The 13,853-nt window shown below is 41.5% G+C and overlaps 1 protein-coding gene across 11 annotated transcripts in view; it reads left to right on the top strand.

Moving 5' to 3' along the window:
* The window catches only part of NPEPPS (aminopeptidase puromycin sensitive), a 222,400-nt gene that overhangs the window by 175,460 nt on the left and 33,087 nt on the right, over positions 1-13,853 (top strand). For 10 of the 11 annotated variants that reach the window (XM_053262227.1, XM_053262232.1, XM_053262230.1 and 7 more), the window contains 4 exons: positions 1,382-1,491; positions 4,564-4,627; positions 6,332-6,471; positions 10,020-10,154. In XM_053262227.1, coding sequence (XP_053118202.1) covers positions 1,382-1,491; positions 4,564-4,627; positions 6,332-6,471; positions 10,020-10,154 — 449 coding nt within the window. The remainder of the gene's footprint in view (positions 1-1,381; positions 1,492-4,563; positions 4,628-6,331; positions 6,472-10,019; positions 10,155-13,853) is intronic. The other variant, XM_053262229.1, reaches the window with a different exon arrangement.

The following is a 13,853-nucleotide window of genomic DNA, read 5'->3' as shown; positions in this document are numbered from 1 at the left end:
TTTCCCATCCGTTGAGTAAGGCCTTTCTAAAAGGTCTCTCGAATGTGTACCCGCCAGTTAAGCCTCCTGTAGAACCATGGAGCCTATCTCTGGTTCTTTCATCACTCACTCAGCCTCCTTTTGAGCCCATGGCCACATGTTCATTAAAACTGGTCTCCTGGAAGACTGTTTTTTTGATAGCAATTACTACCGCTAGACGTGTCAGTGAACTCACAGCACTCAGGGTAGACTCCCCTTATACTATCTTTTATCCAGACAAAGTCCGAATGCGTCTGGATCCTTCTTTTTTACCTAAAGTAGTGTCTTCCTTCCACCTCAATCAGGATATCATCCTGCTTACGTTTTTCAGACTTCCTTCCACTTCCTTAGAGAGATCCTTGCACACTATGGATGTGCGCCGTGCTCTGCTGTTTTATATGTCCAGAACACAAGACTTTAGAGTCTCCAAACGTCTCTTCATGTCATACCAGGGCTCTTCCAAAGGCTCCCCAGTCTCCAGACAACGACTGTCGAGATGGTTGGTGCAGGTGATATTGTTCACATACAAGCTACAAAACAAAGCACCTCCAGAAGCTATACGGGCCCACTCCATTAGGGCCCATGCTTCCTCAGCTGCACACCTAGCGGGGGTTTCTTTCACGGACATCTGCAAAGCAGCTACATGGTCCTCTGAGTCCCCGTTTATCAAACACTATGCCATAGATGTACGTTCTGCTGCAGAGGCTTCATTCGGGAGAAGCATCTTAAAAAGGGTGCTGCCTTGATTCCTACTGCTCCCCTCCTGCTTTTTTGGAGCTCGCTAGACACCCATTCTTATGGGTATCGACGGATCTCGATCCAGATAAACAGGTTGCTTACCTGTAACTGATGATCTGGTAGAGATCCGTCGATATCCATAAGACCCTCCCGACCTCCCCTCTGCAGTAGGACTACCTTTATGTGCATTGCAGTGTGCAGCCCTTTGCAACGTCCTTTATTGAGCACTTACCTTGGATGAACTCACCTTCGTCTTCTGGATGGTCGTCCTCCACGGCGGTCGTCCAAGAACTGAGGGACTTCGCGCCAAAGACACGCCTTATATAGAACGCTCAGCGTGGGGGCGTGGCTTCGGCGCTTCGACAAGCTCAGGCATGGCTACCGCGTGACTCCTGCGCAGGCGCAGAACCCATTCTTATGGATATCGACGGATCTCTACCAGATCATCAGTTACAGGTAAGCAACCTGTTTTTACATTCATTTTTACATCCAACCAGTCCTGCACACTATGCATTGTTTGAACCAGGCCTCTGTCCTAGTATATTATCTTGATGAAACTTTAAATGTTTTCTTTAGTGGTAAAAAGAAAATTGGGTGGTTTAACTTGAATGTTTTGCTCCTATAGAGGACCTTTGGGAAAGCCTAGAAAATGCCAGTGGTAAACCTATTGCTGCTGTGATGAATACGTGGACCAAGCAAATGGGGTTTCCACTTGTTTATGTGGAGGCGGAGCAGGTAAGTATATGATTTCTGTGGATCTATTCAAACATGCCAAACCGTGGTTTGAACTTCCAAACATAAAAGCAAATCATGGTTTAGATCTATTTGTCTGCTTCCATTTCCATCTGCTCAGGTTTTATCGTTCAGGGCCTAAGGAGACTTCACAGTGGCCATATGGCATGTCAGTTCAGTCATTGTGCCAAACCATGTTTTGCAAACATGCTCCAATCTGTGGTTTCAGATTCTGGTTGTCTGACTGCAAACAAAGTCATTGGTTTGGCACAATGACTGAACTGACATGCCATATGGCCACTGTGATGTCTCCTGAGGCCCTGAACTATAAAACCTGAGCCACTAGTGGATCTAGTGGATAAAACCAAAGCACTAGTGGAGCTGCTTCTTCCATGGGTCCTTCCACTAGCACAAGAACCCCTTGCATAATCACCTCTGTTTGTAAAATCTGCTGATGCGGCACCACTCTACTGAAGTTGTGGGTGCCACCCATGATATGTCATCATGCCAAACCATAGTTAAGCTTCTTGGTCCACGCGGTTTAGTATGGTGTTTAAACTTCTGTGCTTCATAAAAACCAGTCATGACTTACTTGCTTTGGATTCAACCCAGTATCTCTACTTGGAGTAAACAAGTAAAACCTTTTCAGATTTTGATAAACATTTAATTTGCATATTCTTAAGTCTGAGGTTTCACAAACGTATGTTTCAGAGAGAGAAAAAGGCCCCAAAGTTGGGAAATGCACTTCCTACTTGACATTAGTTGTGTAGCCTATATAAATTTTGCAAATGAAGCACTATGCAAGTAGACGTCAATGTCACCCCTTGCTGGAAGTCACAGAATTGAGTAGTTTTTGTAGAGAGTAATAGGGTTGTGTTTGCTCTCCACCTCGGGGTAAAAATCCAAACTAGTGATGTGTAGATTATGCAAATTAAGCAAATGTTGTGTATTTTTGTGTAGTTTTGCTTCTGCAACAAATGGAATGGGGAAATATGCAAGTTATTAAAGCCTCTCGTGTGAGACATGGAAATTTTATTCAACTACTCGTAACACAATACTTTCAAGCTTATTTTCATAGCCAGAAAGGCTAGGGGCTGGACAAACTGAGAATCATAGGAAGCTGAATTCTTCACCAAAACTACATCCTGATTTTTCTCCTCTTCTTCTACGTCCTGCCCCCAATGGATTTGTGGATTATGAAAAACCTCCACATTAGAATCCTTTGCTGATGGGAAAGTTGCATGTCCCATAAGAACATTCTATGAGATATTCTTTGTACAATTTCCAGCAATTTATTTAAAAGTTTCTTTCCCACCTTTAGGTCCTTGGGAGGGCCCCCATGGCAGGTTACAAATAAAACCTGAAAAATTAAAGAACATACAAAATCAAAAATGAAAAACAATGCCAGCTTATGGAGTTCCAGGGGGAAAAATAATTAATTTGCAGTTTGCCAAAAATCAATTAGTATTATGTAATCTTGGAGAGAGAGAGAAGCAATTAGTGAGGGAATTTGGAAGCACCAAAAATGCTAGTGCCAATAAACATAGCTCTGAAATGACTGTTACCTAATTGGAATGGCCATTGAAGTCTCTGTGGAAGCTGTGTGTATACATAGGCAGTAGGCATGGCCAGGTCTCCACTGTAATTATGGAGGAGGAGGAGGAGGACAGGTGCTAAAGTTGTGAGATGAATGTGCTGATTTGTCAAAATGTTTCTGTTTCTCTAGTACTTTATATAGTGAGAACATTCAAACCTCTGTAGAATCGAACCATTGACTTGTGCCATTGCTTATGCAACCACTAAGCTGCACCAATGCTTTGTAGCTTTGCTAATGAGTTATTCCATTTTTGAAACACATGCTACAGTGGTATGATGTGTATACTTGTAGTAAATGTGTTTCACTTGAAAATTACCTGTCTGGAAGATACAGCCTCACACCTGGAAGTTGCCTAGTGAAGGGTCCTTTGTGCTGAAATAATATTAATATTATTGTGGCATCTTAAATGCCATAATTTAAAAATGCTCTAATCATAGATGAGAATTGGCCATGATTACTCAACAGAAAATACTCGGTGATGGTCTTGCCATCTGCCTATGAGATGGATGTTTTTTGTTTCTAAAGCCCAATGCTCATTTTTTTGAATTACTGTTTAGTTTGGGTCTGAAGCTAAGCACTGAAGTTCTTCTATTTCTTCTTGTGATGAAAGTAGTTTGACTATAAAAGCCCCTCTTGCAATATACTTGTGTGGGGGAGCCAATGTATATTTCTGTGTAACCCTGGTGACTTGTTAGAAGCATTGTCGGAAAGACCCATCCAATTGCATTGGATGTGTGACATCTCATTTCCAAGGTCTAGTATTGAAAGCAGATTCCTTAGTTGAGCCCTGAATCAGATTTAGCATGTGTTGTTCAAGTAAACTGTAACTGCTCTATCCCTGATAGCTTTCAGGAAACAATTGAAGACACTCATTCAGCCAGGCTTTTAGTAGAATGTGTACTGACTTACTGTTTTCAGCTGATTGTTGTATATGTGTTAATACTTGTTAATTTTTTGGCTTTTTAAATTTGTTTGTGAACTGCCTTGAGACTTCTGTAATAGATGGTATATAAATAGATCAGGCCAGGCCAACAGACCTTACTAATTGTCACACTGGAGTCTCACTTGTCCTATGCAACTGGAGCCATTGAATCCTGGCTGTCATATTACCTTTTAATATAGTGCAGAGTAGTAATTATTTAATGGGTTGTTGCTTTTATTTATTATAAACCACCTAGAGCTACTGAGATGTGGTGTTAATAAAATATATTAAATAAGTAAAACATGACAGCTCTAACAGGGATCTCAGGGTCCACTGGAAGCAGCAGCAAAGGATAGGATGAGGGAGCAAAAACGGTGGGAGAGTAAAGTGGCCAAGAGATGGCTCATCAGATTGTTTAGGAAAATTGATAGGCCCAATGATAGGGCTGCAAAAGAGGAATTAAGCACTCATGGTGGAAGCATTCTTGGTACATACTCTTACTAGAGGTGTTTGGCAACCTATGAATATTCTTCTCACTACTTGTTCTCCACTCCAGCAAGAAGATGACAAAGTGTTGAAGCTAGTCCAGAAGAAATTCTGTGCCAGCGGACCATATAGTGGTAAGGCGATGGCTAATAGCAGGAGCCAAGCAGCACATCATATTGTACGTGACACCAGCCGTTCCAAGAAACAGCACTTGCACTGTCAGTTTGTGCAGGCAGGTGTCCTTTTTAGGATTTAGATGTTTGAAATATACATGACCTTAAAAAAAGTCTTAAGTTCCCATTTTTCTTTTCTTTATATTTTGCTCTCTTTCAAGCTGCATGTGTTAACTGGGGAGATTGTAGAACATCTTGAAAATTGCTTCACAATGTATTAATGCCATTAAAGTAAGATGAATTGACACAGCTCTTTTAGCCTCATATGGAAGCTTTGTGTTGAATGAAATTAACAGTGTCCTCAGCTGTTCTACTGCCACATGTACTTGGCAAACCAGGCATTAGGCCCTTGTTAAACATGTGGTGGGTGGGTAGGCAGCTGAGTACTCTATTGAATTGTGGAGTTGGAAACCCTTGCTACCCCAACCCCTGCTGAAAGAGGAGGCCATCAACCCAAATAAGAGACTGCACTTAGACTCTCTTTGAGCTCTCTTGACCTCAATCAAGAGACTTGAGGGAGAAAGGCCAAAGCACGTAATATTCTGTTGCTAATTGTGGTTGTCCCTGATGCCCCACAAGAGAATGAGGGACTCCAACATGACCATAAATGAGAGAAAATCCTTTGTTGTTTTAGTGGGGCCCCGCTGAGGTACCAGATATCCTTAAATTGTTCATGAATCTTGGATGTTCCATAACCTGACACCTTATGCTAGCTCAAAATGTTCCTCTAGTTTCCAAACTAAATTTGGTAAAGGTCGGTTTTGTACTATTTTAACTGCAGTTACCAGTAGTCCAAACAGTTCACCCCTTCTTCTGCTGCTCTGTTTGATTTATTATAGTCCACCCTTTACCTTTATGATCATGTTCCTACTCAACTTCTTTTCTAAACTGGGCAGATCAACTTCTCTTAATCTGTTACTAGAGACTTTTTTTTCATCTCTATGATTATTCTGTTTGCTCCTTTTGCTTCAGGTCACATGAACATAAGCAAGCTGCGCTGAGTACCTTAGTAGTGCTTATTCAGGCGAGCGTGCCTTACATGCTGTTCACACACTTTAAGAATTTTAACTATTTTGAGAACCCTTATGATTGAAATGCAGTGTAGAATTATCATTTCCCCCCATCCTGAATAGGGACAGCTGCTCTCCTTTCTCTAAATACAAGAAAGGCACCACTTTAAAAGATGCCTCTTTGCTCTAATCCCCTCATTTTTCCAACCTGGGATGATTAAAATGCTGCAGCTTCATAGTCTCCATCACACAAACTAACTTCCCACATGAAATGATGTTACAATTTTGAATGGGCAGAATAGGAATGAAAGCTTGACAGTTAAACTGAAATAATAGTTTATGTGAATATGGCCTGAGTTTTACACCTTCAAAGTGAGTGGAAAAAGTGGTTTCCTGTTTCACTTTATATTGGTTATTTAAATGAAACGAAAAGGCATATCTGACAACTACAACAACTTCGCAGAAAAGAATTGTCTCAACAAAATCATAGAAACTTGTCTTTGTGGAGTAATTGCATTGACACTACACAAATATGGTTGCCGGAAGCAACTATGACTTTATTACTACTGAAACCTTGGATGTTTTTATTGGGAATGGGTAGTGTACCATACAATGCCTTGTTCTGTCAGGTGTTCTTCTCTCTTCTTTCATGTAGGGGAGGATTACCCTCTGTGGATGATTCCTATCAGCATCTGCACAAGTGAAGATCCAACTCAAGCTAAGATGCAAGTGTTGATGGACAAACCTGAACTGTCTTTGGTGTTGAAAGACGTTAAACCAGAGCAGTGGGTGAAGGTGAGCAGTTGTAAAAGGGAAGATGTTCTTCAAGGGACCTGACAGTTGTCCAGTCCACTGACCTAAGATGAGAGATCCTGTATTGCATGATCAGCAACTTGACTTGTCAGTCCGAGATGCATATTTTGGCAGTGGTTCATCTGTGCATTCTCTTAATGTTGTGACACAATCCAGAAACCAAGACTTTAGTGCTCCAGCTTCCATTTTCAATTTTTAACCAGCATTAGGTCAGAAGAACTAGTTCTGCTGAACTTGGAAGGTTTAGATATGCTGAGTGAGGTGTTTCACCCACCCCCAATTTTCCAAGTACCCGGGTCGTTCTGCCATGAAGCTGACTGTAATGTTACAATGGCTGCTGTTGTCTTAAAAGGTAACAGATAATTCAAAATGGGGCTGAGTTGGTGGGGCAGATGGCACCCTTCATTGGACAGAATTTTTCAAGTGTCTTTCTATTGATCCTCATTCATAAAGCATTTTGCCAGATAGCATTCAGCCCTGGTAATTTCCTGCTGCCCCTTGTACCTCTGTTGTGGCGCAATGCCGTAAAGGCTTCACAGCGCTGCTCATAGTGCTAATTTAGGTGGGATGCTGAAAAGGTAGAGATTGAGCTCTCAAAGTGTCATTAGACAATGCAGCTAAAAATTGGCAGTCTCACTGACTCAAAGAAAAGAGTTGAACCATGTTGCAATATAGTGTGTGTTTGTATTTTTAAAATTATCTTCCAAAGCAATTGTAGTTCACTTGAAAGTTCATCCTGAGTGCAAATAAGTCCTGTTTATTTCCAGGAGTGGTAGTTTCTGTGGCTGTTTCTCAGCCACTACAAATCCATTTTTGTTTTAAAAGAGATACTTGAAATTTTCTGCATGCATTGATTTACTCTATTTTCGCACATATACCCTGCCCATTGCAATTGCCCACACCTGCCTAGAGCAGGCAGTTAGTTCATTAGCATCCTTGTTAAGTCAGTTAGAAAGCCCGCACCCAGCTGCTCTTCACACCACCTTCTGCTGCAGAAGTGGGAAGCATGCTGTGCTAGTGGTGGCAGCAGGGGGCAGGGAGAGAAATGGGGCAGCCAGGAGGGAAATGTGGCAGTCTGTGTTAATGTCTTGCTGCAAAGCCCACACCCTTTTATGTCCCCGCCCCTCTTCCATTTGCAAAATATAGAATAACCCACGGGTACTATGTGTGGAAATACGATAGTTATGCATTTCAGAACAGAATACCAATAACTCTCTCACCAGGTGCTTTTTCTGGAATTCTTTACTGAAGAAGCTCATACTTTGCAGTTGTATTAAAAAATGCAAGTCTAGGAGATCTCCACTAGTATAATTAATGTGCAAGTTATTTTGGTTACATGATTTGGGAGTGTTATGAAAATTGTTTTCTGGTCTGTTCTGATTTCTATAGCACTTTCTACAGAGGCAAGTACTTTGTGTTTCTTCTGATTTGTTTTTTGGGTTTTGTTTTTTTTTACATTTTATATCCTGCTCTTCCTCCAAGGAGCCCAGAACAGTGTACTACATACTTAAGTTTCTCCTCACAACAACCCTATGAAGTAGGTTAGGCCGAGAGAGAAGTGACTGGCCCAAAGTCACCCAGCTAGTATCATGGCTGAATGGGATTTGAACTCGGGTCTCCCCGGCTAGGTTACAATTAGAGATGGTGGCTTGGCAATTGACATGCAGTTAATTCTTGATTGCAAACCTAGATGTCTCATTATTGTGATCAAACCCAACACTGTTTGCACCACTGTACTTATGGCTGTTGGAATATGCTGAAACATACTCACTTGCTTTCCCTCCCAGGAGGGTGTGGGACAGTCACCTGCCAGTCGGAGGAGGACTGGGATGGCAAAGAGCTGAGCCTGTAACCATCTGTCTTATTAGCAACTGACACTTCTTTCAGCAACCCATTAGGCACCATCTTCTCTCTCTCCCTCCCTCCCTCCCTCCCTCCCTCCCTCCCTCCCTCCTCTTCATGAATAGGCCATGTGACTGAAGATCATCATGATTATTTTCAGAAATGACCCTGGTTTTATTATTCCAGAATTGTAATTTTAATCTAGAAAGCTTAGATATGTTATTGATGTACATGCTGATATGAAATCACAGTAAAAGAACAGCCCTGTTGGATCAGGCCCAAGGCCTATCTAGTCCAGCATCCTGTTTCACACAGTGGCCCACCAGATGCCTCTCAGGCAAGAGCTGAGAGCATGCTCTGTTACTCCCCTACAACTGGTATTTAGAGGCATCTTGCCTCTTAGGCTGGAGGTAGCCTATATCCCTCAGTTTAGTAGCCATTGATAGACAAGTCTTCCATTAATTTATCTAAAGGTAAAGTGTGCCATCAAGTTGATTTTGACTCGTGGCGCCCACAGAGCCCTGTGGTTTTCTTTGGTAGTATACAGGAGCGGTTTACCATTGCCTCCTCCCGCGAGGATGCCTTTCAGCATCTTCCTATATCGCTGCTGCGCAATATAGTACCAGTGGGGATTTGAACCAGCAACCTTCTGCTTGTGGGTCAAGCATTTCCCCGCTACTCCATTAGGTGGCTTCATAAATTTATGTAAACACCTCTTAAAGCCATCCAGGCTGTTGGCTGTCACCATATCTTGTGGCAGAGAATTATGTGTTGTATGAAAAAGTACTTCCTTTTGTCGGTCCTAAATTTCCTGGTCTTCAGTTTCATGGGATGACCCCTGGTTCTAATGTTATGCGAGAGGGAGAAAAATTTCTCTCTATCAACTCTCTCCACACAATGAATGATTGTATAGACCTCTATCATGTTTCCCCTTAGTCATCTTTTTTCATCCCAGTTGTTGTAGCCTTGCCTTGTAAAGAAGGATCATTTTTGTAGTTGTATTCTATTTTGTTTATTTGCTTCTTTTGAATACTTATAGACACATAAAAGAAATCAGAATAGTGCTGCATTTTGAACAATCTTACCAGCTATGTAGTGGTGGCTGGCTTGTTGTATAGAATCAGTAGAAGGCAACACATATACAATTATAGCCTTGAAGCAAATGAAGGAGATGTGTTACTAATATGTCTGCTCAGATACATGCCTTCTCACTCATTAAAAATATTGTAAGTAAGACAAAAATGTGGCAGACATCAGAGGGCTGCATTGCATCTTCCTTTCAGAGAACCTTCCTACTCAAGAACTCTGAAAAAGGAATCCCCAGTGCTGAATTTTGTAGGAGATGCATCCTCCTTCACTATGCTTGTCAGTGGAACTTTGGATCATTTTGTTGATTGCCAACTTGATAAAATGAGTGTTCTTCTCTCCTCTGATCTCTTTTTGGAGCACTCCCAGCTCTGCTGAAGTATCCCTTCATTTGTGGTAACGTTCCGTTACTTTGCTGTGCAAAGTACTTATTGATGGGCTATTAAAACAACTCTGCTTGACTCTATTCTTCATCTTTGGCTCAAAGATTGAGATTGGAGTGACTTTGGGAGCCGTGGCATTATTTCTCAAGCATGCAACTTGGGTTTTCCCCCTCTTATCCAACTGCTAACTGGATCCCCCCTCCTCCGATATATTTTCAGATAAACCTGGGAACGGTAGGGTTTTACCGTACACAGTACAGTTCCGACATGCTGGAGAGCTTACTCCCAGCCATCCGTGATCTCTCCTTACCCCCGGTGGACAGGTTGGGGCTGCAGAACGATCTCTTTTCTTTGGTAAGTGCCTGCCTGTCTTCCCTTTTTCCAATCTGGAATATTTTTTCCTTTGTAGCAGATTCCTGTTGCTGTAGATATTGGTCCCCTTAGAGTCAGGCACTATTTCTGGAGATGCAGCGTATTTGCAGTTAATGAACTTGTCACCTTGTTAATAAGATGTATACGTTTCACCTCTAATGTGAATAAAGAAGGCCCTGCACTCCTGGCTGGAGGACTGGTTAGGGTGCTCTTCTGAAAGAGAATTTTCAGCTTTTAAGTCCATAGCCAGGGTGGTGTGAACTCAGTTTTAAAGGAAAACCCATATTCTGTACCAAGTTTCTGTAACATTAATACATTATGCAATTGAAGTCTCTGGTGGTGTTCTAAAGAGCTACTTAGAGAATTCTACAAGACTAGTGGAAGTTTTTTTTCTTTTAAAAGCTGACCCGCACCCACAATAGTATCTTCAGCTGCTTTCCATATTTTCCTCAGTTTCAAAAGTAATTGGTCAGGTAACTCAATTTCCACAATTCATTTGATCTTGGCCACTCTGTTTACTTTGGCTAATCTTGCATTATTTCATCTGCTTGTGCTGCTATTCATCAGGAGGAGCATAGAGCTATGCAGAGCATTGAAGTTCCAACCTGTGATCCTTCAAAGCCCCCTCTGGTTTCTGAGATCTCGCCCGTCACTGTTTATGTGTGTTGATGCATATTGTTGCTGCCCTAAGTGCTAGGAACTTGCTTTTTTAAAAGGTGTGGAAGTTCTTGGGATATTGAGTTCTGCACCCAGTGCTAAAAGTGTACACTTGTGCAATGTGATTGCAGATGTGTGGAATAACACACAGCCTTGTCAGTACTTCAGATTCCTTCCACCCTCTGCCCTTTTGGTTTCAGTTGCTTTTCTTAAGCAGTAGAGTAGAAGTTTATTATGGTAATTGACCAGTCATTACAGTTTGCGTAATACGTTTACATTTTACAGAGTTTTGGAGTTAATAACACCAGCTTTACGCAGTTTGCAAGTAATAAAACAAAACTTGGCCACATTAATAGAAATCACTGGTTTAAGATTTGACAGCAGATATTCCAGATTAAAAAAACCAGTGTGGCCAGGATATTTCTTCATAAGGGGTAAAATAAGGTTAGAACTACTATCCTTGTAGAATTGGCAGTAGGGGATTACATGAGCAGTTGTCTCTATGTCCCCTGAGCCGCAGGGGCAGAGGTGCATTGAATAAGGTATTCAATTGTATTTTTACTCCAAGACCGCAGTAGGGAGAACATTTAATCTGACAAGTGTCGGGGCTCTCCTAAATTTGGATAGGAGAATGTGATCTAAGTAATTGGCCGGTTTGAAATTAAAACTCTGAATGCCTATATACATCTCCCTTTACAAACGTGAACATTACACTTGGAGGTCTGTGTCTAGGAGCTGTTGTTTGATAAAATGGATAGCCTGATCAAAACCCCGGCCAATGAGTTCTCCCTGGGATGTGCCAAGATGTTGGAGCTTCATTTTTAAAGCTGTTGTCCAGGTGGATGTGAAGCTATCCGTTAGTACTAAAGGAGCGAGTCCAGTGAGGAAGAAGACCAATTTCAACCATTTTCAAAAATTAACCATGAAAAAGTTTAATAGCTGCTGGGACGAAGAGGGCACCCCCTTGAAAAATGAAAAGATTTAATCGCATTTGCCGCCTGCTGCGCATTATGAAAGACATAATTAAGATGAGCTTTGCAATTCCCATTGGAGTAAAAAACCACCTCCAGTTATTTGAACACCTTCCCCTGCTCGATCCTATGCCCGTTTATAGACCATTTAAAATAACTTGGACATTTTGCGAACACCAGGACTTTCGTTTTAGAGTAATCTATCTCCAAAGCCTCCTTTACAGTATAAGCACTCAAAGATGCTAAGACCCAATTTAGCCCTACTTTAGTTTGTGAAAGAAGGACAATGTCATCAGCTTAAAGTAATATTGAGACGTGTCTGTTCGTCAGTTTGGGAGGATGAAAGGCCAGATCATTCAAGAGTGGGCCCAGTGAATTAATGTAAAAATTAAACAGGACTGGAGCAAGGATAAGCCCTTGTCACACACCCCTATAGGTGGGTATTTCCTTGGAGAGGTGTCCTTTCATACTACACCGTACTCTAAGGTGGGTGTTCAAATGAAGATTATGTATCAGTAACAGTAGGCGTGACTCTATGGTTGAATCCTTTAATTTCATCCATAATCTGTCTCTGTCTCTTGAGATTGAGTCAAATGCTGCTTTAAAATCTATGAAGGCAGCAAATAAGGAGGATTTGGGCATAGAGGAGTATTTTTCAACTAAATGTTGCAAAACAAATGCTTGGTGAATAGTAGAACAGCCTTCACGGAATCCCACCTGTTTGACCAAGAGAATGTCCTCAGAGTCAAGCCATTCTTGCAGTTTCCCCAGAAGGTGCCTAGCGTACAATTTACTAATGACACTGAGCAGACTTATCAGCTGGTAGTTGCTGGGATCTTCTCTAGATCCTTTCTTATAAATTGGCACAATTATCGAAATGCCCCCGTCATCAGGAATGTTGGCAGTAGTATCTATGTAAGTGAATAATGAAGCTAAAAGAGGGGCCCACCACTCCATGTTATTATGGATAATTTCTACTGTAATATAATCCGACCCTGAGGCCCTGTTCACTTTACATTTCTTGACCCAGGGCCTCAATTTCAGCATCAGTGACCAGGCTCCTGGCTGGCAGTTGCTCAACATCATAATCTAAAAGTGACTGTGTGAGGGCATACCTTTTTGTACAGTGCCAAAAAATGATGCTCCCATACCCATCCTGGAATAGCCAGATTAAAGTTAGAAGGGGCCTTCCCTAAGGGGCACGAAACCAGATGCCAGAATTTTGTCTGGCACCAATAAACTCAGCCCATTCCGCTTTTTTAGCTTGGAGTTTCTTATTTCTTAATAAATTCTTATATTGTTTCTTCAGAGTTACTAGGGATTGAGCCGAGACATCAGCGGAACCCTTTTCATAAGATTTAAAGATGTGAGTTAACTTTCTCTTAGCCTTTTTCTTATGTATGAGGCTATAAGATTGAGGGAGAATTAATTAATTAATTAATCAAAATATTTATATACCACCCCAAACTTGCGTCTCTGGGCAGTTTACAATTAAAATCATTTAAAACATTGCATCAGTTAACAATTAAAATCATTTAAAAGGACAGTTGCAGTGCAAGACTGTGAGTAACTTTGTCCTCAACTGTATTGTCCCTTGATGAACCAGATCAGAATGATTAGTCGGACTATTAATTTTAACTATGAGCTCCTTTTGGGTCCCAGTTGGAGAAGGTGACTTTTTCTCAGATAACATTGCTTTTCAAATTAGAAGTGGTTAAAAATATTGGAAGTGAGAGTGGCTTAGGCAGGTGTAATGCACCCTCTTTCTTTGGTCAATTCAGTGGTTTAAAAACGTATATTCAGAGAGCTCTTTTGACATCAGTTTGACTGCTCAGGAAACCCAGTGCCTTGCAAAGAGTTTGGGTGCATTCTAGAGCACATGTTCCCTTCCTATAGGACACTGGTGAGGCTTTTTTTAATTCCATCGTCACCCCAAATGACTTGTAAGCATGAATGCTGTTCTGTGAGCTGAGATGACCAGATACAGATGTCCACAAATCCAGTTATGTTACCAGGGGTGAGTGTGTCTGATAGGAATGCTAAACGCATATCT

This window comes from Hemicordylus capensis, chromosome 6 (genome assembly GCF_027244095.1).
Source record: "Hemicordylus capensis ecotype Gifberg chromosome 6, rHemCap1.1.pri, whole genome shotgun sequence".
NCBI classification, from domain to species: domain Eukaryota; kingdom Metazoa; phylum Chordata; class Lepidosauria; order Squamata; family Cordylidae; genus Hemicordylus; species Hemicordylus capensis.
This window is presented reverse-complemented; position numbering and strand designations above follow the sequence as displayed.